The 27,478-nt window shown below is 53.2% G+C and overlaps 2 protein-coding genes across 9 annotated transcripts in view; one reads left to right on the forward strand and one right to left on the reverse strand.

Moving 5' to 3' along the window:
• Positions 1-2,219: 2,219 nt before the first annotated feature.
• TGFB3 (transforming growth factor beta 3) lies at positions 2,220-17,848 on the reverse strand. The gene is made up of 7 exons (XM_037395582.1): positions 16,970-17,848; positions 11,394-11,557; positions 9,885-10,014; positions 8,216-8,323; positions 7,237-7,408; positions 6,523-6,676; positions 2,220-4,220 (listed from the first exon to the last, which is right to left on the reverse strand). The coding sequence occupies exons 1-7, from the start codon at positions 17,679-17,681 to the stop codon at positions 4,062-4,064; spliced, it is 1,599 nt and encodes a 532-aa protein (XP_037251479.1). The 5' UTR covers positions 17,682-17,848; the 3' UTR covers positions 2,220-4,061.
• A 5,240-nt stretch (positions 17,849-23,088) lies between these two features.
• IFT43 (intraflagellar transport 43) overlaps positions 23,089-27,478 on the forward strand; it is a 44,906-nt gene continuing 40,516 nt past the window's right edge. Inside the window, exons 1-2 of one of the 8 annotated variants that reach the window (XM_037394251.1) lie at positions 23,089-23,239; positions 24,015-24,104. In XM_037394251.1, the coding sequence (XP_037250148.1) occupies positions 23,222-23,239; positions 24,015-24,104 (108 nt within the window). In that variant the 5' untranslated portion in view covers positions 23,089-23,221. The other 7 variants (XM_037394253.1, XM_037394255.1, XM_037394250.1 and 4 more) reach the window with 7 other exon arrangements.

Below are 27,478 nucleotides of genomic sequence, written 5' to 3' on the forward strand. Positions count from 1 at the left end.
TGATGTATTTCATTGCCTTTCAATCACCTGTTACTAGAAGACACCCCAGTACTACAGAGCTGATGTTTTGCATGCCACTAGAAGCACTTGTAGAGGGCAAGAAACTTCTGCACAATGGAGCTGGCCCTAGGGCTGCATCCTGCTCACCGTGTGGTGCTGAACCTGCTCTGCACTGGGCTTCAGGCCATACTGAAGGCGTCTGCCTCTTAAGACGTTGCAATAGATCCTTTTCTGTCATGGGATGGCTCTAGTGATTTCATTTACAAATGTGTCTGAGCCTGGAGATCTCCTGCGTTTCTGTCTGATGAGGACAGGTAAGGAAAGCTTCAGAGCAGCACAGAAAGATAAAGAAAGGATGTCAACTGAGAGAATAGACATGTGGTAGCTATAACAGAGACGTGAGACATCACAGGACAGAGCAGAACAGAGCTATGATGTTGCCAGAGGAGTGGACAGGTATGTTTGTCTTTTGTATCTTTTATTACTTTTGGACACGGTCTATCTTGTTTACTGTGTGTATTGATGTCTGTTGGTTATGGAAAGGTGAAACACAAAGCAGCATATTCCAGTTCACACAGTGGTAATGGGGATGTGCTACTGCTTTTTGTAAGTGCGGTGAGATAGCTGGGCACCCAAGACCAGGGAAGAGAGACTGACTTAGTCTGCAAAGACCGTTCTTTGCTGAAATACCAGTGTCTGTTCCTGTACTGCTGAAGCAGTGTTCCTTGCAGAGCTTTACAATGCACTACAGCCTGGAAAACAAAGTCAAGGTCTAGGCCTCTTGCGTGCTACAACAGAGTATGCCAGAGAGCAGCAGGGACTACACAGACGGTCATTTGATCATCTGTGTAGGGTCTGTCTTACGGCAGTGCAGAATAGGGTTTTTTCACTCCTTCTAACCATTGATCTTTGTTAGAGGCAGAAAGTGTGCTGCGATTGTTTTCATCAGCTTTTGTTTGTTCCTGCAAACAACAAAAGGGAACTGTTGGGAGCTGTATTCAGTGTTGGCAGTGAAGATCCCACTTTTTCTTTCCCATTGTCTTCCTCAATTTGCCAGCTAGTAACAGCATATAGAGAACTGCCCTCTGCCTTCTCATACGAGAGCCCTGAAGTGTTTTGGTAAGCCTGCACCCAGGTTTGTGTTCAATCTGTTATTAACCCCATGTAGATAGTGTAGTTTGTTGCTGAATTACAGTGAAAACACCCCTAGAAAAGCTATTTTAATTGTGAGAAAATGAATTCAAATCCTATTTAATTTGAATCTCACAAATCTAATTATCAAATGTTGCTAGGGAAACAGAAGGCTGGACAGAGAAGCAGTAACTGAAGTGTGCCTGTTAGACTTCAAGGATTACTGTACCCATGAGATTACCTGTGTCCCATGAGATTACTGGTGTACTTACTGGTTGGACACCCCAAGGCTCTTCTCCCCTGATTTTCCATTGCTCCTTGGAAAGGAGACAAAATGGTTTGGTCCTTCTGCCACCCACCCTGCCACTGAGGAGCAGCAGTGAACAAGGGCTAGTAAACCAGACCCACCTCAAGGGGCTTGCCAGGGTTAATCCGTGGGTGGTTTTGACGTGCTCCAAGTGCCACGTAGGACTGTGAGCTGTGCAAGTGTTCTAGCTCAGCCCTTTGCAGCTCCCCCTCCTTGGTTTGGGTTTTTATGGTGGTTCCCCCCCGCCCCCTCCTTTACTAGCAAGGAAGCCCTTCAATTGGATGGGCAGCAGAGCCAGCCCAGGGCTCAGGAGGAACAACGACCGAAGAACAGACTGCAGCTTGTAAACCAAAACCTCCCCAGGGGCTGCTGCTAAAAGGAGATTAGAAAGAATTCCTAGGCCAATTGGCATCTGGATTTCCCCCCACCCCCCACTGCAGCCACTAAATTTCTGGCCTATCTATCAGCATGGTAGTACAGTCATAATGCATTTATTTGTTCCTGAAGCACGGGTAGGGAGAGCTGCCCAGTGCTCAGGAACGCAGTAGTGCTGCAGGACTGATCAGAGCTGCACCTTTCATCATGGCACCCATGACAGGTCAAGGAGCCCCAGGGAGATGAAACGGATAAAGCTAAGCGCTGGGGAGTGCCTCTATCAGAACGTGCGTGCCCCAGCCAAAAACACAGGTTACACAGGTCGGCAGGCTCGCTCCACTGACCCATCCTTGCTGACCTCTAGCAAGCTGGTGATGGTGCGGGAAGGGTTGTTTACAGTTTATTAAGATGTTTGAGATTACATGTCATGGCAGCCTCACATGAGGTATATGGAAGCAGCCGCTACTGTGAAGGGCTGGAAGGAGGAGCTGGATTCTGAGCTGCCCATGGAGAGCCCTGGCCACAAGCGATTAACCAGCGAGGTGTCCTTTTACACGCAGTTACTGGGGGCCAGGAATTGGGAGGGGACAGGGAGGAACCTCTGTGGTCTCCTGAGCATGACTTTGAAGTAGCCGTGGTTTGGAGAGTCAGAGAGGTAGCCTTGTGAGCGTCACGTGGCATGCAAGTGCTGGAGATTTTTACCCTCGGGAGTATCTGTAGCTGAAAAAGCCCATACTTTTTTTAAAAAGAGTACATTGATTTCTTGCCTGGGCAGTATCTGTGAGCTTTTTATGAGCATCTGCAATGTCCATGGTAAATTGGGGGGAGGGGTGTGTTATTTACCTGTATGTACGTTACTGGCAGACCATATATATCCAAATGGACATAGGACATTTGTCAGCTGTGGCAACTGCACTGCCCTGGCTATTTAAACACTATTGTTGGAAGTATTTTATGTTTGAGGGGACCTTAATACAAATCTGTCAGAAGCAGATACCAGAGTACGTGTCTGAAAGACCAGGGTGGGACAGGGCACGTATACACCAGGCATGGTTTGAGGGTACCAAGGCATTTCCATTATGGGGGTCTCTGGGTGACCTAAATTCTGCATGTTCCTTTGAAGATACATTTTGGATAGGGGAAGATCTTTGACTGACAGAGTATGCCACAGCAGTAGCAGTTTAAAAACCCCCAACCATCTAACCCTCCAACAAACAACCTGCTTGTGGAAAAAAAGAGCATCTCCCCCCCGCCAAATATTTATTTTTTACAATGTTTTTGAGATTACTATTTTTTAAGTCTTGGCAGGTAAGGCCTGGGCCACGTTCAGGTCATCGTGCAGAACAGGTGCAGAACACCCCAAAGCACCTCACAAACCACAACAGACAAGAGGTCCTCAGGGTGTATCAGCCCATGAATGACTGGGACCAATATTCAGGTACCCACAGATATTGCTCCTGCCCTGACCCAGAAACCATCTCAGAAACTCCAGGAAGGGAAAAGACCTGAATGGAGACATCAATCCCTCTGAAAATGGACTCAGCACCCTCTTTCCATGTATTTGCCCACGCTCAGCAGGCTGGCTGGAAGCCTTGCAGTTTGCATTTAGAAACCAATAGCCAGGATCTGCCAACTGAACTTAACAGGTTTGGCAGACACAGAGTTTCAGTTGCAGGACTCCTGGATCACAGCTCTGAGGAACAAAAGTCTAACTGTATCTCTGAGCATTTCTTCTCTCAGCAGCTTCCCTTCTTGGTGCATTTTCTTTCTGTACAGAAACTTCCAGGGTTTCCTCCTCCAGGGGAAACCTTTAATTCTTCAGGCCAGTGGGGAGTGCTGAGGTCCTAAGATAGCTAAAGCTAGAACAGAAAACATCTCCCCATTTTCATTCCCCCTTTCACCTGCTCTTTCTCATCCCCTTGCTTTTCCAGCTCAACCACCCATCATTCAAACGCACAGCAGTTCCTCTACCCTGTCCTTCTCTTCCACACCAACTGTCCAGCCATTTTGGAGAGTGTGGCCTTCGTGTCACCAAAGTAACTCCCAGAAAGAACATGACACTGCCAACAAGACCAAGAAATGTTCCAGAAGAGATCCCCAAGGGCTGCCAGACCCTAAGCCACATAGTTCGGCACTCGGCCCTCAGCATGCATAGTCTCTGACCCCCAGTTCCTTTTGTGTTAGCCTGGGAGCAGGAGAGTGGGTGCTGACAGTTTCTCTCTTGGCTTTGGGCGGGCCAGGGTGCCTTTCAGCTGCACTTGCAGGATTTCACCACCATGTTGGACAGCTGCTCCACTTTGGGGGTCCTCCCGACATAGTACAAGATAGTGAGTGGCTCCAGGTCCTGGGGGACACAGCAGGGCGAAGCGGATGCCTCAGGGTTCAGAGTGTTGTATAAGCCCAGCACCTGCAGAGATGAAGTAAATGTGGTGACAAAGTCAGGAACACATTTAAGTGGTTGAGGACAGGAAGGGACAGCAAAGCCAACAGGCCTCTACGTGCTTGGGCTGTGCTCATCAGAGGGTATTTCCCTGGGGCAAGTAGTCCCCTGTCACTTCCCGATTACAGCCTGCTTCTAAGGGGACTCACCTGCCCTGGCCTGATGCCTAAGGGTTGAAGGAGTGCAAGTAGTCATCTCCTTTCATCTCTAATTTCGTATGGTGTCTAATCACAATTTTTGCTTTTAACAAGACTGGGTTCCATTAAAGAAACTCAGAGAAAGAACATGAATGCTGCTTATTTCAACCAACATCTCTGGATAGTACAGCTGGATGCCAATCCTCTGGAGTATCCGCAAATCCCTCCCAGCTTTGAATGGTCTGATGCTTTCTCCCTACACTGTGTCCTCTAAGTCATTACACTATAATGCTGGAGCCAGGACAGTGTCCTGTGGGACCCCACTGGATTCCTCCTCCCAGCTGGCCCCAGCCCACAGATGACTGTACACTTCAGCCATGTAACCGCTACAGAATAGTTGCCACGTTCTTGCCAGAGGTGGCCACTTCTCAGTGGTAAGCAACTTCTTGAGTTGCAGGGCCAAACCATGATCTCACCTGCACTGCTGTGGTCTGATTAATGCATATCTGGTATAAACAACAGGGTCTGGCACATTGGTTTTTAACTACTTTACAGTCTTTGGGCTGAGAGATGCTAAGGAATCATCCTGTTCTGTCATCCAGATCCATGTAATCGCAGTCGTTCTGTTACAAGCTCTCTGGGTTACCAAGCAAAGTACCCCTGGCTGTACCAGAGGGGTACCATGTGCTCCAGGGCTGCTCTACTCAACAGAGACAGTAGATAAAACAGACTGGTGAGAAATCTTCTTTTCACCATGTTTTTTCTAGGTGTTGCTGGCAAGCTGTCTGCAGCTACATTGTTCTAAAAGTTTCTTGGATCACTCAACTGACCTTGATGCTTGATTGTTTCCTTTCTCGCTCAAGAAAAGAACATTAGGAACCATTCTAAAATCTCCTTTCTCTCACACTGATTCAGTCCAGTTATCTCCTAGAGAGCTCCTCAGGACAACCAGATGGTAAAGCAACATGCCCATTACCCTTTCAAAGCTGTTCATTCCCCTGCTTTGTCTTGTGCTTAATGCCCAGCATCTGTTCACTCCTTCATTCCCACAGATCAACTGTTCCCACTGGTATTAGTCCTTGAGCTTCAGCGAGCCTTGCTGCTGTGCAGACTCTCAAGCCGTCAAGAAAATGTTAGCATCTTTTCTGCAACATCATCTTTACCTAGTTATCTGTTCTTTAGCCGAACCGGCTTTTTCCAGTAACTTTTTAGTGAAGCCTGAAGCTAAGCTCCCAGTGAGCTGTTGCAGTCTGCACTGCTGCCTTTTCTGTGGACAGAAGCGCAGGGTTTTTCCTCTGGCTTTTCGTACCTCAGCGATGAACTACCGGCTCCTAGTACTTCTCCTGTGCTTGTGCTTTTCTATTGCTTTGATTTTCTTCCACTCCAGACAGCAGCCAGGCTCAGGTGGTATTCTTCCCAAAGACTGCCTAGTGTACTCATGTTAAACAGAGGTAATGCGCGAGTTACCTAAAGACGTTTACTTTCTGTTAAGTTTTACTTGTGAATCTCACTGCCTAGTAGGTTCCTCCCTGCCATAGTTCAGGTGGGATTTATACAGCTGGAAAGGATGCCTGTGCAGAAAGGGAGAGTTCGCTGCATGGCTGTATTGACTTCTGGACATGGACGTGGATTTCCCTTCACTTTTGGGCTACAGCTGCCCCTGTGGTAGCAGATGGCAACTGCGTGCCATAGCACAACAGTTTTGCATGACAGCATGGCACACAGCGCAGGAAAATCCTCTGTCCAGTGCAAACTGCAGGAGACATTTAGGCAGAAGATAATTACCAGAGTTGACATTTGATGTGAACAATTCAGTTAACGCTCTGGCCATTACCAAATAAGTACCCTAAAACCATTGGTCCTGCTGTTTCACATCTTATCCAAGAGACAGCATCCTCCTCCTCCCTCCTCAACATTTGGCTGGAAATACGGACTTGGTATTGAGTCCAAAGGAAGCACATTTTCCCTGCTGAACCACCTGGCCTCTTTTCTGCAGTTTTCTTGGACGGCTTTTTTACAAGTATTGACCTGAACTGCTTTTGCTGCTTTGAAGTGACCGAACGTTGATGAGACTTAGGGAGGAAGGGGGAGTCACAGCCACAAGCCCTGACAGGACAATGTAATGGATGTACCGTGCTGTGAGTGGTGTCTGCGCTGCGGAGGTACGGACAAGGGCCCGAACAGAAGTTAGCGAAGTAGCCCTTAGGCTCGTGGACCCATTTCCAGCCAAGGTCCTGTCGGAAGTCGATGTACAGAGGACGCACGCAGCAGTTCTCCTCCAGGTTCCTGAAACACAGCATCGAAACACAGCGAATCTGAAGAGGGGCCTTAGACGCGATGGTGTGACGCAGCTTTCTGAGCAGGACTATTACCGGCAGTGCTCTGTGCGACGTGGTGTCTGCCTGCACCAGGTGCGGAGCAGTGGCACAGGCGAGCAGTGGTGGGCAGCTCAGCAGCCTGGGGCTGTTTGTGCCTGCCGGCAGGCAGCTTACCCACTGGCCCAGGGAGGCAGCACCCCACCTGTCCACAGCAGCACCCAGCTGCTCTGTGGCACCTGGAGCTAGCAGGGGGCTGCCACCGGTCCCTGCTCCAGGTAGCCGCTTGCAAGTCTCCCCCTAGCCAGTGGCTCAGCCAGAAGCACATAGTGACTCTGCTGAGCTGGCCAGCACCCTCTTCTTGGACACCAGAAGGAGCAGCTGGCTAAGCTCTGCATGTCACGTGGCCTCTGTGGCACCATGGTGACCCACACCCCCCTCAGAGGGCTCTGTCCTTCCCCGTGGCATGGTGTCTCACCATGCTTGCCCACCTCAGCCACGGGACCTGGTCACCCCAGGCAGGATTCTCACCGGAAACAATAGTTGGTGTCCAGGGCCCGTTTCTTTCTCTGGCCTCCCAATGCTGGGCTCTCCAGCCGATGTGGGGGTAACATCATCAAGATGAGGTGGGGATTATGCAAGTCTTTCTGCTTCTTCAGGCGCCCCAAGTCCCCACGGCCATAGTCATCCTCACTGTCAATGCCTTCAGAAAAAACAGGATCCCCAAAGAAGAAATCAGCATGGAAGTGGAGGATGCAGCAAGACTTTTCCTTTAAAACCCTCATGCCTGCCCTCGAACCAGGGTGAAAAGGATTCAGGCACCACGTCCACTTCCTCTGGGCCTTCTTCCCTCACAGGGACCCCCGTGCTCCTGGTGAATGTGACTGCTGCAGGCCTGAAATAGAGGCTTGTGGGCCACCTGTTTTACCATTTGCAAACTGCTGGTGGGGCCGTTAATCCATCCCACTCACTCCTGGCTTCGGTCCCAGGACAGGCAGGAAGATGAATGGTTTAAAGAAGATGTCAGATCATTGGCACTCTGCAGAACAGCCTCAGAAACGGAGCCTGTGGGGGCCAGTGGCTGCAGCCCAGGGCTGCAAGCCAGGAGGTTCCTAGTTCTTAGGCCAGCCAAGCCACTGACTCGCTGGGCCACCTCACACAGGATGCCTGACTTCCTTGTGTTTCAGTCACCCTAACTGGAAAGCAGAGCCTCCGTGGAAATCTGAGAAGGCATCAAGCTGAACTTCCCAGAGAGACACTGAAATACAAAATTATTTCTTTCTGCAGACACTCGTGCAAACCCCCACCCAGCCTGTACTTACTTTCTTCCATTTCTAACCTATGTGCAAAGTGGATATACCCACATAATCAACACGCAAACCCAGATATGTATGCTTTAAGATGAATGTTATGCAACGTAAAATGCTCAAATGTGCAAAGCAGGACCTCGTTTTTTCTTTAGATATTCCAGGCTTCCCCAGCAGCCTCCCCTAACCCAGCTCTTTATCACCTTTGAACTTGATCTCCAAGACCTCGTGCAAATTCTCCAAGATGTCCCCATTGGGTTGAAAAGTATGGCACGGACAGTGTATGCTAATTTCCAAGCCAAGGTTGGACTCTGCAAAGAAGAGAACTCTGTGAGACAGTCTTCCTCAGCTGGGACAACTCCTGGCATGGGGAAGTTTCACTGAGGACATGTACTGTGATAACTGCTAGACTGTGCGTTGACAGACTCAAAGTCAGGGATGCTATCAGAGTTGGGGAACAGAAGCTGCCTTGGAAAGAAGAATGGGAAGCAGAATCTTGTGGCTTCACCTGTGCCAAAAGCCTTGCTCTTGCTAAAGGGAGCTTCCTGGGCAGGTGAGGAGGGTGCTCCAGGTTATGTTTTTTGGGCAGTTCAGCATCCAAAAGCATTTGTGAGCTTCAAAGAGCTCCATTGGAAAACAAGTATTTTTAAGAGCTGGCTTGCAGCGTCTGTGTTAAACCAGTTTTGCCATCCTCAGTACCTGTCTGCTATCTGGCTTCTGGTTAGTGTCTGAAGCAGAGATCTGAAAATGAGCAAGTTGGATGTGGACAAGTAATTTCACTGCAAGCATTTTTCTCAGCAGCTGCAACCTCCTGTTTTGTTGAACTGCTAGCAGTCTAAGTCACACAGACTTTCCAGAGGCAAGTCTATTTTCATAACTTCCTGGACCAGTCATGCTGTGTGGGCCTGACTAAGGGAATACAAGACTCTTATGAAAGATACTTTTTTATGTTGTGCCATGAATTAAAACATCTGGCTCCCCAGGGCATTGACAAGGTGCCCAGCACCTTTTTTCCTAGGCACTGTACACTCTGTGATGTCTTGTCAGCTAGTGTGTCTGCCCAGAGCTCACTGCAGTTCCAGCCCTGAACTCCAGCCATCAGGACACAACTTAGATTGCTTGAAAAAGGAGGAGCCTGCAAGTTCGCAGCTTACCCTTCCAGCGAGCGGCTGCTTGCCAGTACCTGCATTCCAGTTTTCAGTGGCACCTAGCTTCTATCTGTGAGGCCAATCCAGCTGTGAGTCACGGTGCCTGTGTTCCAGCTGTGAATGGGGTCAGTGTTCTTGCTGGGAGCTGCCCCATAACTATCTGTTGGGCTGCCCGGTGGTGGCAGAGGTATGTTCGCTGCAGAGCTGAAGCCTCCATCTGTCTAGGTGTGTCAGCCTCTGGTATTTCCTTACCTTTATACCTGACAAGCTGTAAACTGTTACGGAAACCAGGATCCTTGCTGGTTTTTTCCCCCTACTAGATTTGCTCTGCTCCACAGGAAAATTAAACCAGGACAATCCTCATTTTATATGTATTACAGATGATAGTTTAGACAAGCAGAGGGGTGCCCTCTGGGCTTAGAACTGAAGAACGAAAAACGTTCCAGCATCTCTCATTGAAAACAATTTCCTCCTCCAGAGGATGAATCCTCATTCTGACTCAGCCCACAGAGCTACACAGTGGGGACTCCAGGACAGAGCTAGGAATCTAGCAAACGTCACACACTGAGGTAGCTCTCTGGGGGAAGGCTTGTTCTCACACTGAAAGCAGCTGTCCTCTACGTGACCCAGGCTCCCGCAAGAAGGGGAGCAGAGAGATACTCCTGTCAACATTGATCCACGCTGCTACAGATGCTTTGACACCCGATCCAGCTAAGACCCCTACCTCTGTGCAGAAGCCACTCACGCACAGTCTCGGTGACATCAAAGGACAGCCACTCAGGGGAGCCTCGTGTCTGCACGTTTCTGCCACTGAGGTAGCGCTGCTTTGCTATGTGCTCATCCGGCCGAAGGATCTGCGTCAGAAGGAGTGAGTGGTAGAGAGAATCAGCCAGTGCCGTGCATAAGGAAGGGACAGCCTTGGCTCTTTTTTCTTTCACAGCTTGCTAAAAACTAATTCAGAAGGCTGGCCCCAGTGAATGAGACACCAGGAATACCCTGGCACAGGTGAGAAGGATGTGCTTCACAACCAACCTGAGCTCCAGAGATCTGCACAACACTTATTTCTGTGTCCTAAGCAGCCCACCTCCCTCAATTCATCCTCATTTTGGGGCACATATCCAGAGGCAGAAGCACACAGCGATTGATCTAATGGGTGGGGTTTGATTCCGTATACACCTGTGGGATGTGGGTCTGGATTTCAGAGTAGAACCAGCAGTAGGCAACAAGAGTATCTTGCCACAGGTCCCTTGCCCAGCAAGCCTGCTGAGTCCTACACTGTGGTATTTTCAAGTGTCCGATGCTCTTCAGCTTCTATCACAACACAGCAGGGCTGATCAGGTTTGGAGACCTCTCCCCCTGCTCTGGCATCTCTTCCCACTTCCAGACAAACCGCCACAGCCTGTGCAAGGTGTTCCTTCCTGCAGGAGCTTCACTCCACAGAGCACTGAACCTACGGAGAAGCTCTGGGAGGGATTGCCTCCTTGTCAGTTGTGTCATCTGGTGGACAATTGCTCTGACCTTTGAAGCTGAATTCCAGGAAGTTCTCAAGAGCTACCAGCCACAGGGCAGTTTTACCTGCACCCTTACTGCAAAGTGGACAGACACCAGCCTGTGGGAATGTGCTGCCTGGACGCTAAACTGTACAATTAGCTGGATGGTCCAGCCCAGCCTAAGACCACTTCCAAACCCGAACCAGACCTTGTTCTGCCAGGGGAGTCCATAGCTTCAAACCAAACTCCAGAGAAGTACCTGAATTAACAGTGCCATGAATTGTGCCCCTGAGGAACTGCTGCTGAAGGGAACGTTGAAAGCAAGCATTATTTTTCCAGTAAGTCTGCAACAAGATAGAGAGCTCCACCCGTTGGATTAGCACCAACTGCACTGCGACAGTCAAAGGAACAAAACTGCTAAGGGACCTAGGCATGCGGACGTGACAGGAGGGTCAGGGCTGCTGCACCGGTGAGGAGCTCCCCTTCCCAGTGCAGTGAAGAGCTGCGGTGGGCACCATGCCAGGGTGCTCAGAGCAGCCAGCCCATGTGATTGGGGAAAGGACAGCACCACACCGTAAAAAGAAAAAGTAGGTGACTATCACTGCATACGCTGGAAGAAGCCTGGGCTACAGCATGGGACTTCTCTCTCTCTTCTGTGGCCCAGCACGTCCCAGTTGAGGGAACCATTAAGGAGCTAAGCTATTCTGGGCTCAGGCACAGGGGAAGGTGGGAAGAATACTCACCTGGAAGAGCTCGATGCGCTGCTCACTGCGTTTGGAGCTCGGATTGGGCACACGCAGCACCCGAAACTCGGCCCGGAACAAGTTGGTGCTGTTCTTCTCTGCTGAGGACACATTGAAGCGGAACACGTTGGAGGTGACACCTTTTGGACAAATGCCCAGCTCATCTAGGAGAAAGAAAGATGGAAAGGTGGAGAACCATAGGTCAGAGGGGTGGGATCTCAAATAAATACCATTTCAGAAAGAGCTTTCCAGCAGAGGCCTGTCACTCAAACATCTCGCCACCTGTGAAGCATGGCTACCTAGCTAACACAGGATGAATTCCCTCAAACTTGGTCTTCATTGCAACTTTTTGCAACATCTTCCCCCTACTGCCACTGATACATTTCAATGCCACAAGCCAGAGAAACAGTAGAGATCAACCACAGTATTTTTAATATTATCTCTTCTAACTCTGCTCATCAAATGTTGCTAATGGTCGTGAGTCTGCTGCATCCAAAATGACAACCCCAGCCAAGGCAATGGGGCAACCCCCCTGCAGCTAGTGGGGCCCATTCCCAGTAGCAACGATGGTGTGGCTCTGCTTATGCTGGAGATAAGAAGCCACAGAGGAGGTGATCCTGTTGTCACTGAATCTTAATTTTACAAACCTTGACATTGTCTCCTAGAATGAAAGCCAGCCAAGCATCCACAAAGCATGAGGTGTGGAAGACTTTTTGGGGCAGTTACTATTCAGTGTATGTTGAAAGAACTGGGGTTTAAGATAGGTCTCACTCCTAAACTGGAGAAGGAACTAATGAATAGTACTAGATACAGGGTTCTTCAAGGACAAAGCAGTATGCTGAGCAGCCTGCAGAAATCAGACACAGGAGCAGAAAATAACGCAGCAATTCTCTGCCTTGATGTGTGCCTGCTGAACAGAAAAATCCATTTCATAGATGCCCTGGAAGAGAGTAGGTAAAAGCTAGGAGGTCCAAAACAAACACCCTCAAGAGAAAACAAGCCTTTCTCCAATAGAACCATTTTGGTCCCATGGAAAAGTCTTTGTCGTTGCTGTTGTTCCTCTCCTATTGACCTCTGTTAGCCTTCAGGGATCTAGCATCATTAAGGCTTCCTGCAGACAAGGCACAGCAGCTCCTGCTGTATGACCGCGTGCAGGTTTGTTGGCAGCCCTACAGAGCCTCTTGTGTGACCTCTGACTGTTGTCCAATGCAACACGGAGCTCTCATGTCAGCTGATATTTAAGTCTGTTTTAAACAAAAAAAGAAACAGAAAGAAAAACTATCACCTGTGCCCAGCCAGCGCGCCAGGCTGTGACAAACAGGCTGGCAGCCCTAGCTGAAGCAACCTTCAAGTTACATTCCCGGAGTTGGCCCCTCTCCACACCACCACCACTGTCTCCCCAGGGAAGCAGCTTCTGAAGATGTTTCAGCGCCTGAGCACAGAGGTTCACCTCCCGTGCCAAATTCTGCTTTGAGCAACACTGATGCACTTCCAGAGTCATGTCCATGAAGATGAAGGTCTTCCTCTTGTGCTACAATCAGATTCAGCAAGCAGCAGCCTGCCGGCTTACAAGGATGTGTTCTTAGGGTGCTAAAGTTTTACTCAATAAGCTAATGACAAGATGCTTATGCTGGGCTTTAATTGGAGGGGGGGTTGTCATTTTTACAACTGGAACAGCTTTTCCACACAGGCGAGTCTCTGGCAGCTGTTGAAGGGATGGATGTTTGAACAGTAATCCCAGGAGAGCAGACCCCATTGCATCCATGAGCTGCTATGCTCAGCACAACCGCACAGAGAGCACACCGGGGCATGTGAGAACACCCGCTGTGGTGACTCCAGCACCGTGACCAGTCCTAGGTTTTATGCCACAGAAAAGCACAGCAGAAAACCCAAGCTCTGATCTCATTAAATGCCTGCCCAAAGGCATCTTCCCAGCTGAAGTCTAACGCTGATAACTGTTCTGTGTCCTAGACCCAGGCAGATACTGTTTTAATACCCCCTTAAGCTGTTTGGCACTCCTAGCCCTATTAATAGTGCTGTTAAACAGCCTGCCCTTCCATTTCAGACCTGGCTGCCTGTCCACGAGGGGTGTCCCAGTCATCATCAGAGTCACCTTTCTAGATCAGACCAGCGGTCAGTCTAGCCCAGTATCTGCTTCCAAAAGTAATGCTTTATCTGACCAGCTGTTAAGAGACTGTAGATCTGGTCCTACAGCACAGATAAGACAAAGTAATTTACTGTTTATTCTTAAGCTTTTTGGCAAGCTAGGCAGCCATGGCGGTAAGAGATCACCATCTACTGTATTTTGCCTGCTGTCCCCACATTGCCTTCTACCTATTTACTTCACGAGCAAGGTACTAGTGTCTTGGGAGACCTTCCTAGTGGCACCAGGAATAGCTGTTTTCCCTAAGAAATTGTTTCACGTTCCCTTTGTACGCTGGGAACAAGCCCTCTGTGATGGGGAGATCAAGCTGCGTTGGGTGTTTCACTCTGAACACCGTGAGGTTGGAACCTGCTCCTCATAGCGTGGTGTCCAGGGTACAGGTCTCACTCCCAGGAAGCCGACTCTCATGGGGTAAAGAACTTTTTGCAAGAGGTCACAGGCAAAAGAGGCGAGGTGATTTTTCAGGCAACTTGGTCCAGTCCCAGGCTCAAGTGTATTAACCACACTGGAATCCAGACGTGTCCCAACTACCAGCACAGAACAAAGCCTGGAGGCAATATTCCTGCAAGCTCTTCCAGTCAGCACTCAGTGGCTGTAAGCAAGCCTGGAGACAGGAAACCTGTGATGCCCTGTGCGCCCATGCCACGCTATGTCTGACACGACAGGACCTACCCTCACGATTGGACCCTGCTATAACTGTGCAGCCCAGAGCTGTTGACTGCACAAACAACAAGCCCAGCAGCCTCTTAGCGCAGACGATGTGATACGCGGAGCAGGTTCTTTTGGGAACTTCCCTCTTCCTCTGCTCTCAGCGAGGTGCAGGTTCTCCACGTGCTGCTGTTGATACACAGGTGGTGTTTCTGGCAAGCCCCAAGAAGGCTGATGTCTGCGTGGTTAGAGTCTGATGTCAAGGAAGGGCAGGTGGTCTGCAAGAAGGTACCACTTCACTCTGTATGAGACTATTGGTACTTCAAGATGTTTCATGCAAAAGCTGCGTAACTTTGGAGAAAAAAAATTGATCCTTCTGGAACTCTGCAGGCGGCAGGTTTGGAGGGAAGAGACGCTTGGCCCATGGCTTTAATTGCCTTGTCTCTCAAGCTGGCTTGGAAAATGGCATCTGGTTTTCCTCAGGAAAGTAAGCAGAGCTGTTTGCAGGATCGTTGCAGATGCTCTCTGAGCTTGAACCAAGTCAGTGCTCAAGGGAGCCACATCCCCCATGAGTTACAGGAGATCCCTGAAGTGAATGGCCAGTTGAGAGCAAGTTATTCTCTGGAAGAAAGGCCCCTACGATTCAGGCAATGTCGCTGAGAGGCACAGCAGAAAGACCATTCTGTGAGTCACCAAACAGCTCAGAGCAGGAATGGGGAACCTGGACCTGAATATCCTTCCTTCCTAGAAGGATGGGGCTTTCCCAGCTGTTATTTGTGTTCTTCAGCTCTCCTCACTTTTGGGCCTTAAGTCTTTGAGAAGGATTTCTCTGAGCTAGCGAGCCGCTTGACTAATAGTTTGGAGCTAGAACAGCGCGTGTGTGTGCGCACACACTTCAGACTTGTCCGTATCATCCTTGCAGTTCCCTCAATGGAGCAGTCCTCCCCTTCCCCCCTCCAAGAGGAGACTGGCTTTGGCTCAGAGTGTGCTCTGAGATCACCACCTGGCACAGCGACAGAGTCATGGGAAAGTTGAACATCAGCCACTTCTGAAGACACAGGGCCAAATGCAGCCATGGTGTAAGCGATGAAACTCCCCAGGTTTCAGAAGGAGCACATGTCTTCACACCACGGCCTGTCTGGAGCTAGTCTCTCCCAGTGTGACCCAGTTCCAAAGTCCCTCTTTCTCTGGGTGGTGGCATCTACACTGCCCACTCCCAGGAATTCAATCTCAGCACTACTTGGTCTTTTGAACCCACTGCTCAGCACCTTCCCCTAGTGTCCTACAGGGTCAAGGGACAGGTTCATTCATTTCCATAGGAATTTTTCCCAACCCACAGTTCCTCCTCACTGCTCCTTCTCATGCACCACATGTCTTCATTCCTCTTTCCCCTCTATTCGTCCAAATCCACTCCTCTGACTTCATTTCCCACTGTTGTGCTTTCCCAGTTTCCTTCCCCAAAACACACCAGTTCATCAGGTGGCTGTACTATTTTGCACAGACACTTGATTTCCCCATCTATTTTTAGAATTTCACAAACAACGCTTCGGTAGGTCAAAAATGTTGAAATAACGGGGTAAGCTGCTATACCCTGTCCACTTTCTGTTCCTCGAGCCTTGGTGTCTCCTGAGGAAGAGCTAATCATATAACCATATGGAGCGCAGTCTGCTAGAGATTAAGTGAAATTTGTTGCATTACCACGCTGTAGCTCTTATTCCAGCTCATCATATGTCAAGATTAACATAAACCTGGCAGAGTAACTGCATTCTGAGGCTGCCTGCACCAAGTCACAGCTCCTCCCCAAAACTGCTGGCGTTCAAATCGTGTCCCCAGGACCGCGCTACATCACAGGAGGACACCCTGGCTGGTGCTGTGACTGCATGCCCACGACCATCTTCCAATCCTAAGGAATCCCAAGCACAGACAGAAAGAATTGCTGGTGCCTACATGTGCTCAGCATCTGCAATCTGCTTGGGGTTCATGTCTGCTCAGTCTCTGTCTTTGCATCTGCATCTGCTCAGCTTCTGCACCTGAATCTGTTTAGCAACCGCATCTGGGCCGGCTCATGATCTGCTCCGCACCTGCTCAACATCTGTCACGTTTCCTCTGTGCCCACGTTCCCTCGAGGGGTGCCCTTCACATCACTGTCTGCTTTGCACCTGCTCAGCATCCCTGTCATCTCCCACTCGCCCTCCGACCCCCGCCACTCTCCGAGCGACACCCCCGGCAGCATCACTCGGACACCGCCCCGCCACCTTCGCTGGGCCCAGTGCGGGTGCCGCACAGGTTGCCCGTCTCTCTGCGGCAGGCGCCGGGGCTTACAGCAGGGAGGAGCCCGTCTACCTGCCCGTCACCCAGCGCCGAGCCCGGGCGCGCAGCGCTCTCCCCGAGCCGCCCCGCCGTGTCGGGGCTCCGGCCGCCGGCCCGGCTCGCCGCTCCCGGCGGGGACCCCGCAACCCGCCGCCGCCAGCGCCCACCTCCTCCACCTGCAGCGAGGCCGCCCCGTCGGTGCGCCCGGTGCTCCCCGCCCCCCCCCGCCCCGGCCCCCGGCCCCGCTCGCCCCCGCCGCACGCGCAGACGCGCCCCACGCCCGGCGGCCCCCTCCCGCCCGCGCGCGCCCGCCCCGCCGGGAAAGCGGCCCCTCCCGCGGGGAGGGGGGGGGGAGGGGGGGGCAGCGCCCCCCGTCCTCCGCGCCCGGGATCCCGGGCAGCCGGCCCCGCGGGCGCGGCACCCCGGCCGGCACGGGGGGGGGCCCGGCACTTACTGTGCTCGGGGAGGCCCTGGATCATGTCAAATTTGTGGATCTCTTTGGCATAGTATTCGGACTCGGTGTTGTCCTGCGAGCAGCTCTCCTCCTTCTCCTCCTCCATCTCCTCCAGCAGCTCCCGGGTGCTGTTATAGAGGGCCAGGATCTGGTAGGGCACATGGGCCGGCCCCACGGTCTCCGGGGGGCTGGTGAGCCGCAGCTTGCTCAGGATCTGCCCCCGGATGGCTTCCACCCGCTTCTTCTTGATGTGGTCCAGGTCCAAGGTGGTGCAGGAGGACAGCGAGAGGCTCACGGTGGCGAAGCTCAGCAGGGAGAGCAGCACCAGAGCCCTTTGCACGTACATCTTCATGTGCGAGGGGGCGGCGGCGGCCCCCGGGAGAGACCCCCGGGCGGCGGCGAGCGGGCGCGGGGGACCGGGCGGTGTGCTGGCGGCAGCCTCCCCAGATCCCGCAGGCTGAGGCTTGGCGAGGAGGTGCATGAACTCACTGCGCCGTGCGCGACTCAGGACTTCCAGGAAGAGCTGGCAGCGCTCCGCAAGGAGAAGCGGCAGGCGCCGTGCCTCGCCGCGCCGGGCTCCTTCCCCATGCGCCGCCCCGCGTCCCGCGGAGCCGGGGGCGCCCCGCCGCGCCGCGCCGCCGCACGTGTCAGCGGCCCGCACCGCCCCGCCGCCGCGGGGGGAGCGCGGCGCCCGCCCCTCTCGCTGCACCATTCATGCCCCCGCCGGGCTCCGCGCCCTACATCGCCCGCTGCCCGGCCCCCGCCGGCCGGCACCGCGGCACCGCGCCGCTCCCCGCCCGGCCGGCGGCACAGCCGGCACCGCGGGCTGCGCTGGCCGCCGTGCCCTGCCCCGCACCGCACCGGCGCCGCGCCGCGCCGCCCCTCCCGCGCACACTGCCGCCGCCTCGGCCCCGCCGCTGAAATTTTATACCTCCCTCCCATGACGTGCCCGGGACGGGGCTCGGGCGGGGGAGGGAGCTCCAAGCCCGGCCTTCGCCCGCAGCACCGCGCTAATGGCTTCAGCAGCAGCGCAGCCGCCGCCCGCCCTCCGCCGCTCCCCCGCCGTCTCTAGCCGCCCCCCCCCCCCCCCCCCGCCCCCCGCGCTGCCGCCGGCGCCGGGCCCCTCGCGCCCCGGGGCCGGGCCCCTCCGCGGCGGGGCGGCCCCGCGCGCCCTCCGACGTGGCCGCCGCACCGCGGACAGCGGCGGCGCGCGGGCGCCCCCTGCTGGCGCCGGCCGGGCAGCGGCGGCGCGGGGCGGCCGGGGCTGTGGCGGGGGTCTGCTGCGCGCTGGCGGGCGGCGCGGGGAGGCCCCTCCCGCTTCCAGCTGCGAAATCGCATTAAAAGCGGCTAAAAATACCCCGAATACTTTCCTGATGTGGTTTTTTTCCGAGGGAGGCAGGGAGGAGGCAGGGAGGGAGGCAGGGAGGGAGGCAGGGAGGGAGGCAGGGAGGGAGGGCCCCGGCGGCCGGGGGGGGCCGGGCGCCGCGCTGCGGGCGGGGGGCGGCGGGGCCCGGGCAGGCGGCGGGGCCGGCGGGCCCTGCGAGGCCCCGGGGGCAGGCGGCGGGCGGGCAGGGTGAAGCCCCGCGGCCCCGAGGGCAGGTGGGCGACCACCGGGGCGCTGAGCCCGCCGCCGCGGCAGCCCGCCCTGAGGGGACGGTGCTGCCCCGGGCGCCCGCTGCCCTCCAGGGGGCCGGGGCCACCCGCGGGAGAGGGGCCACCTGCCCCGGCCGGGCTGCGGGCCCACGACCCGGGCTCCTCTCCCGGGGTCTGGCCGCAGCCCCCTACCCTGGGCGGGCCTGTGCTCGCTGTGCCCAGGGGCTTCACCGGCAGCCGGCCCCTGCCCCAGGTGTGGTGGCCGCCCAGCCCAGTGCCCGGCCCTTCTCCCGGGCCCGCAGAGGGGCAGCCGGGGCTGGCGTAGGCGCCCGGCGGCTTCACGCCTGCCCGAAGCAGAAGCCAGCGGCCAGGCTGGGACGCAGCGGCGGGCGAGGTGGGAGCAGGGCCTGGGGGCTTCGTGCTCTGGGAGAGGTGCGCCCGGCGACTGGGGGCAGTGGGGTCCGCGGTGACTCTGTGGCTGCGCACGCTGGGCAGGGCTGCGGGGAGCGGTGGCTCAGCGGTGACACGGAGCATGGAAGAGGGTCGAGGAAATGCATGGGGCGGCTGGGGGTGCTGGGCACCTGGTGAGCCCCTTCCCTGTGGCTCTGAGGGGGTCAAAGGGTGAGCTGTGCCTGCGTCACTAGGAGGAGGAATTGGAGTTCCTTGACCGAGCAGACAAAGATGTAATGAGATCTGGTGGCTCAAAGATGATGTCAGGCTAATCACGACTTGGAGTAAGGTGCGAAGTCTGAGCACCGCTGTTAACTGTCCGTGGAATATTTTTCTGTAGATCGGCATGGATGTTTCTATAGCTCCCCAGGTGCTTCTGAAATGATTTCTGGATGCTTTTCCATTCTGGGACCTCCTCTGCCCCGCGTCAGGTTGGAGGTCACACTAAATGCGGTAGAACTGATTGCTCTGGACTTCAGTAATCCATTTGCTACAGTGCCGCATGGTGAGTTATTAGTTAAGATGGAGAGAAGTACAGGAATTATAAGAGATTATTCTAGAGTTCCCCAGTGGCTGGTCCCAGGCCCAGTTTTCATTAATGATCTTGGCACGCTGAAATAGAAGTGCTAATGAAATTGGCTGCTTATCCAAAATTGGGAGGGATTGTCGATATGGGGGAGGACTGGGATATCCTATAGGAGGGGTAGGCGATTTTGATGGCTGAAATGGTAGAAATGGGATGAAATGCAATAGCATGAAATGTAAGGTTACGTTGCTCGTGGCTGAGAGCAGACTTGTCTTTTAGGAGTTGACAGTGGGGACTTGCCGCTCGGAAATAGTAGCGGAGAAGGACGTAGTAGGTGTGGTGCTAGTTCCAGTATTGGGCCACTCATTTTCTGCTCTAGGTATTGCTCTCTCTCTGGGTTGAGAAGAGGCGGGGAAGCTCCGTGGCCTGACATGCACTGGAGCCGCCGCTGGTGGCTGCTAGCAGCCATCGCTAACAGGTTGCATGTCTTGGACGTGCTGGAATCCAGCTGGGCTGAGGGAGAGCCCGACAGGGCTACTGAACGTGTATCATAGGAAATATTTCACACTTGGCAACCCTGACTGGGGTTTGACAGTCTGAGCTGGGACTGATGTAACCCGAAAAGTGTCTGTTCTCATGGAGATCAAGACAGGCAAATGCGTGGGCCCTTTCTGCCTGTCAAAGCCCCTTCCACTTTCCAGAGGGAGGAACCTCCCGTTTGAAGCTTTGCAGTTGTCAGGAGATTTTGTCCTGGAACCTGCACAAATAACAGAATATTTACAGTTGTTTCCCTCCTCCAAAACCCCTTAGGGATGGGGTAAATGCTTTTGGGGTGCTTGGAGAAAAAAATTGCAGAAAAATCAAACTTGGGGTGCTTGGAGCTGCTCTCTTAGAGCTAGCAGTGGCGTGGAGCCGGCTATGGCAGCAGTCTTCGCCGAGTGCTTTGCTTCGCCGTGGAAGCTTAATGTTTTCAATGAATTGGCCCGCGCTGAAATCGGGAGTCTGGCTGGCCGCCTGACACGAGCACTGGGTGAGGAAGAAAGGCGCAGCGCTGTGTCACTGGTTGCTACTGGAATTGCCCTGCATCCCATAAATCCTACTGCTGCCAGAGAGCTACTGAACAAAACCTTTGGCTGCGCTGAATAAGGTGGTCATTGTTCTCTCCCACAGTAGTGCTACATGTGGGCTTTCCACCATAGCTGTAGCTTTAACTACGCATGTGTGCCCTTGCTCTAAAGGTGGTCCAGGACCAGAAGCATGTGGGAGTGCTCAAGTGTGATTGCTTTCCCAGACTCTCCCGGCTTTCTCTTGAGTAGAAGGAAGACCAGACACAAGCTCTATTCATAGGTCCAGTCAAGGAGTAATCAACAGCAAACAGCACTAGTGGGGGACCCTGTTAGTCCTATTCTGCGCGATTGGGTTTGGGTTGAAACCAGATGGAGAGAGTCCATGCTTAGGTGTGAGAACTTGTCCGTGAAAAGAATGCTTGCATAGTTCTTACTTGCTGTTCAGATGGGAGGGGGTGGCAGCAGTGTGATTTATAGCAAGGACAAAACTGAACAAGTAAGGCAGACTGAGAGCTGAGAATACACCTGAAGCTGTACGCTGGGAAAGAGAAACCATGGCACCACGGACCTGAACTGGATGGACAACAAACACAGAAAGTGGCTTTAGACAGCGACAGCAGCACCAAACATTTGTCCTGTTAACTGTCCCCTCCTCAGCTGAGTGGTGCTGCTGTAGGCCCAGGATCAAATGCTGCCTGTGCTGTCACCGGTCAGACAGAGGAGAATTAAGCTGTTCAGAAAAGGTGACCCCAGCGTTTAAAGCAAGCAAGATCCATTTTGGCCACCACACGAAATGATGGGTGAAGACTCTTTCTGCCTTGTTGCCCTCCACAAGCAGGCAAAATGCATCAGGGTGGGTGATAAGCCCCACTGCGATGACTGGAGAAGTCCAGAGGGACTGAAGGCCGGGCAGATTTTAGGTTTAATTTTTTCTGCATGTTTGTTCTCTCTCATCAAGGATCTCTGAAGTCAGAAGTCACAGTTCTGAGACAAGGCTTGATTCCCCAAGTGCTTGATTTTTTTCGGTCCTGCACGTGGACCCCACCCTCCTTCAATCAGCCTGAGACTGCTGTCACTGGGGTGGGCAGCAAGCAGCACGGTGTGTCTTGGGGGGGAGCTGGGATGTGCTAGTGGGATGGAGACCTGAGGGAATTGTGAGGAGGGTCTCGGGGGGCATCGGCTCCAGACAAGTTAACCCATGGGTCCTGCTGCTTCATGGTCTGTCTGCCCAGAGTGGCACCCCATACTGTTCCTACGCTGGTAGGAACACCCCACCAGCTACCTCTCTGGGGCCACAGCTGGCAATGCAGTCCTACCCAAGGATTCCCAGCGCCAGGGATGCCCTTCCTGCTTTAGCAGATGTTGCTCTGGATGCTATCAGGCTCCTTTTAGGACGCTCTTTTCCTGGTCAAGAAGGTCAGCTGTGAGCGTACGCTTGTACTTGGACATCCTGCTACTGCAACCTGGGGGCTACAGCTCCCTCCATCTCCTGGTATCTGTGTAGCTGCACTGTTCCAGCAGCTCTTCGGAGGCACGGATTGGAACTGGGAACTGCAGGGCCACAGTCCCACGGCCCTGGTGGTGAAGCATGGGGCTAGGTGAAAACTGCCCTCTCTACCCCATGAGGACTTGAATCTTAATTAAAGGAGAAGAACAAAGTATCTGGAAGATCATCATTTCATGCAGCCTAACCGGCCTGGCTTCAAAAAAGGAAAATCACATCTCACATTGAATTCCTTGAACATGTCAAGGTTTGTAAAGGGAGATAGTATCTTTTATTAGACCAATTGATATAGCTGGAAAAAACAGACAAGCTTTCAGGCACAGAAACACTCGTATGTTTTTTTCCAGCTGTATCAGTTGGTCTAATAAAAAGTTATTACCTCTGCCCACAAATCTTATTTCACTTAATCCTTAGATCATCACAGTCACAGCAAAACGACTTGAAAATGTCAGTAAGGAATGGAAAAAAGGAGAAGTATTTGACACAATTTATTTAGACTTTTTAAAGTTCTTCAGCCAGACTGTGAGCTTCTACTAAAGCTAAGCAGGTACAGGGTGAGATCTGGTGCCTTGGGTAAAAGGTATTCCTGGAAGGCTTAAAACTTTTGGGTTACACGGTCAATTTTCATCACGGCAAAGTGTTAACGGTGCAGTTTGTGGCGTGGCGCAGTTTTTCACTGTAGCAGCAGAATAGATGGGTGACAATGATTTAGGCTAATGAGGATGGGTGAAGATTGGGAGGAATGTCAGAGATGCTAGCAGAATACAGGCAAAACGGACAAATCACCAGAGAACAGAATGTTTATTTAACACCTGGCGTTAAACCCAGGTCTATTTACAATCAATCTGTCCAGCCGAGAAAGGGACTGGGGTTGTGTCGGTGGAAATCCGTGCACAACTCATGCTTGGGAGGCGTGTGTGTAATGCTGGTTGTGCGACCCCCGGGCCTGCCTCCCGTGGGCCTGCCTCCCGTCTGGAACCGGCGTTGGAGAGCTGGGGACCGGGCCCGGCACCAGAGGCCGTGAGGAGACCCGGCACCAGCGTCTGCGAGGAGACAGAGCCCCACGGCTGGGGCTTCTGCGGGGCTCCGGAGCTCGGTGGTGGCTCCGGTGTATGAAGAGCCGGACGCCGGTGCGGTGGAACGCTGACAGCCCGGTGCTCACAGGGCCCGCGGGACCGGCAAGCGGCGGCGCCGTTAGTCAGGCCAAGGCTTACGGTCGCTAAGGGGCCCGGTGCGGGCACGGTTACCGGGGCGCGCCCCGCCGCCCCCCGCGGTGCGGCCGGGGAAGGGGGCGGCCGCGGCGGGGCCCACACACGGGGCGGGGACGGCACCGGCGGGCCGGGCCGGGCGTCGCGGCGAGGCCGTGGCGGGGCGGCGGGGGCGGGCTGTCCGCCGGAAGCACCGGCGGCGGCGGATGGAGGCCGAGGCGGAGCGGGCGGAGGCGCCGCGGCGGGGGGGCGTCGCTGGGGTGAGCGGGCCCGGGCGGCGGCGAGGCCGGGCCCGCGCTGGCCGTTAACGGCGGCGGGTGCGCGAGCGGCCGCCTCAGGGCCGGGCCCGGTGTCCCTGGGCGGGGGCTGGGGCGGGGGTTTAACCGCGGCCCGGCCGGGGGAGCCTCGGGGCCGGCAGCCCCCGCGGCGCGGCGGCGGAGGGCGGGGAAAGCGGCGCCGGCCGTTCCGGGAGGCCTGGCCGGGGCTCCCCGTGGGTCCGGCCGCGGGGCCGCCGTGCGGAGGGCGGGGCTGTGCCGGGCACCGGCGGCGGGCGCTGCTCGGCGGCGCTGAGGGGAGCGCGGCGCCTGGCGGGGGCTCGGCCGCGCCGCGGAGCTGCCGTTCGCGTCCCCCCGGCTGCCAGGCGCTTCTGTCGGTAACCGTGTGCCCTCTGCTCCTTTGCGTTTCCCCCGCACTGCAGGTGCTAAAGATGGGCCGTCGAGCCCACCAGGAATTCTTTCCAGATGAAAATCTCAGCAGGAAGAATTGCCCGGCTGCTTCTCCGGGAGAGGTGGGTGTCCCGGCAGGGGAGCGTGTCTGTAGCCCTGCTGGGGTCTCCAGCGGGGGATTCTCTGTTTCTTCTGAGAGCCCTTCCCTCGGGGCTGCGCAGTCCTCTGAAGTTAGTCCTTAGCGCTGGGACCCAGGTGACTGTCCCCTTCCTGGTGTTGCCCTCTGTGCGATGTGTAGTTTTCGCACAGGCTCACGTCTGGGGCTACGGTTTCTCATGTGTGAAGCGTGGAGGGTAGCATCAAACAGGGCTTGGGGCCTCTCCCTCCTCTACGTGCCTATCTTCCATGGGAGAGCAGGCCCATCATTTTGTGACCAGTTGCGCCACCATCTATGGTAGCAAGGTAAGCAGATGCCGTACTTTTGCAATTTGCTTTGCTAGAGCCAGAGTACAGTATCTGAGATGGTCACTCTCAGGTTCGTGTAGTGACGCTCTTTTTCCTTTCCTCCCTGCGCAGGCTACAAAGGTCATGCTAGGAGCCAGCTTTGCAACATCTGAGGCTTTGTCTTGTGCGTAATATATGCAAACTCTGTTCCCGCTTGGCTTTGGAGAAAAACTTTTGTTCAGAGTGTGTTCTGTCAGCACATATTCAAAAAGTAGAAGATGGTCTGGAACACACTTTCATGGGAAAGTGAGGTAACATCCTCTGGTGCCCAGAAAGATGAATCCTAAGCCCTTTTGATTCACTTTCTTGCTTAGCACTGCAGAATGCTCAAATTCCACCTGTGAGTTTGCTCTCTGATGTTAGCATGGCTTCTCCACAGGCATCTGCTGCAGGAAGAAGCACCTGTGACATACAGATTTGGCCCCCTGACACCTTCAGGTGGAAAAAAGGACCATTAGACTTCTGCTTTATTGACAGTGGTATTTGTTTAAATGAGATAATACTTAGCTTTTTGCAATGCCAGTCATGGTCTCCAGTGTACCATGTCCTTGGCATCTTTAAATTGCAAACCCGCTGGCCACCCTGACACCAACCGTGTTTCAGACTACGGTGCTCAGAGCCCTGGAACCTTCTGTCGTGGAAGTGGCTACTCCCTGATCCTCTGTGCAGTGACAAACCCCGCCTATTACACCGAGTAACTGTGTCTGCCGTAATGGTTTTGTGGGAGGATGTTTCCTTGGAGTCCCTGTGATGCTGTTGGAAATACACTCTTAAGGCCTAGCTTTAGCTTACTGTTCACCTCCCAGAACAGGCTTTTTTTCTGGAGAAAGTATTCTCTTTTCTCTTGATAGGCAAAATGGAGAATCATCTCCCAGCTATGCGTTCTTCCCTCCCCGGGTATGCTCTAAGAGTTCAGGAGGGATTCTGTGAAGGTGTTTGCAGAAGGCGTAACGTAAGAAATTGAAATAACCATGGGCCTCATAGGTAAAGAAAGTCTTAAAGAAACCAGCTGGTTGTTCAAATGGGTGTAATTGTTGGTTAGCCTCCAGATTAGGGTGGCTCACTGTCAGATTGTTCTCTTACTGGAACTGGCCGTCCTAGTTCATGGACGGATTCCCTGGTTAGAAGGAGACCAGGGTGTGATGCAGGAGTACAGCTGACTGACCGTAACTTACTGCAGTTGTACTTGGTGTGTCTTGCAGCACAGCCATTATAATAGGTGGGAAGGGGTCACAAAGGCTCCAGTCCGTGGGCACCCCTGGAGACAACTAAGAAATAGTTACAATCTGTTTGAAAGCAGCGAGCTTTTCAGCAGAAGAGGGGTGAGGCCTTCCACGCCTTACAAGATTCAAATATGTTATTACTGGATCTTAACCACAAGGAAGAATCATTTGTGTCAATAGTCTCCGTTCAGACAGTTCTTTGTTGCTAAATGTTGCTGTTAACTGAAAACCTTGGAGCTACTGGAGAAGAGACAAAATCCACTTTAAACAATCCTCAGCCTTTTCCTTTGCTCCAGTATTGGAGGCTTCTCATACATGTTTGCATTTGATACCAAAGTGAGCACTTAATAGAACTAATGTTGGTTTTTCCTTCACCCTAGATTGGCAATCACCTTTTCTGGGAGCTTGGCCTTGGCTTGCCTCCAGGTGGGGGGGTCAACTGTTACAATGGATGTCTCATTCAGCCATCTGGTCATCTTGAAACCTTTTCAGGGAACCTTCCCAAAAGAAATGCAAAATTAAAAGAACAGTACTTTTTTTAATGGAACTGGCAGTAGTAGCGGAGGCCCCACCTGATTAATTTCAGCATAGGAGGTTTTATTCTTATTACTGATTTTGAAGACAGAGGATTTTGTCTTAAACCTTTGCTGTATTCACACCTTCATGTGCAGTTTCACGTTCAGGGTGGTGATTCTGTGCTCAGTACTTCCTCAGAGTTTTAAAACTGTTCTAAGATTCGCCTCTACTTTTGTTACTTTTTTAAATTCCACGTCAATCCACCAAGTTTCCACCCAGCTCAAATTTCTGGTATGAACGTACCGTTTGTGCTGTTGTTCTGGTCTTTTTGTGACACTGAGAACCATCCGGGAAGTGTTCTCCAGTCAGAGCAGCTTGCTTGAAGGAAGCAAAGAGTACCTGTCTGTCCATGTTTCAACATTTGGTATTATTACAAAGAAATTCTCTCTGAGGGGTGATCAGCTCGTTTTATGTAATTAAAACCATCTTTGTTTTGAAGTCAATAGGCAAGTCATCTGACTCGGAGCATAGATTTTACCACATTACTCCTGATCTCTCCTTGACCTGGATTCCGTCTTCCAAAAGAGACTCCAAACAATGGTGCCTCTCCTCAGCTGTGTTTCTCTCACAAATGTGTTGTTAAAACCTCCTTCCTTAGGGCACAGCTGCCATCTCCTGTGCCTTGTAGCCTCAACGTACTTCCCCCAAGCTCAGGTGTCTTTTCTGTGCCTGTTGTGTGTATGTATCTCCCACAATAAGTTCCTTGACTACAGTGGTGGATCTCCAGTTCCTCTGCCCAAATCTGTATTTGCTAATTCCCATTCCTGTGTGGAAGTATCTGCATTACCTTCAGATTTCGAACCCTTGTCCTCTCAAGGGGCTCGCTAAGGGTCACAAAGCTCACAGTCTGCCATCTGACATGCAGAGCATTCCTGCCTTTTCAGAAGTACAAGTACTAACAAACAACGCTGCAGCTATGTATTATTTCATGAGGCAAGAAGGAACATGATTATTTGCTGTAATTGGTGCAGTCAGCATCCTCCTACAGCAATGGCTGTGCATGTTCCTGGCCTTTAGAGCTCCTTGGCAAATCGGCAGGCACTTCTTGGGCACCCAGGGGAATATGCTGTAAATGGGAATTCCTAGAGATAAATCTGCTTGCTGCATGCCAGGACTCCGCATTTCAAACATTCATTTTCAGAGGGGTAATGTGTCCATTTTTCCATTGGGAGGCCTTTCCCATCCCCTGGCTT

This window comes from Falco rusticolus, chromosome 7, assembly GCF_015220075.1.
Source record: "Falco rusticolus isolate bFalRus1 chromosome 7, bFalRus1.pri, whole genome shotgun sequence".
NCBI lineage: Eukaryota > Metazoa > Chordata > Aves > Falconiformes > Falconidae > Falco > Falco rusticolus.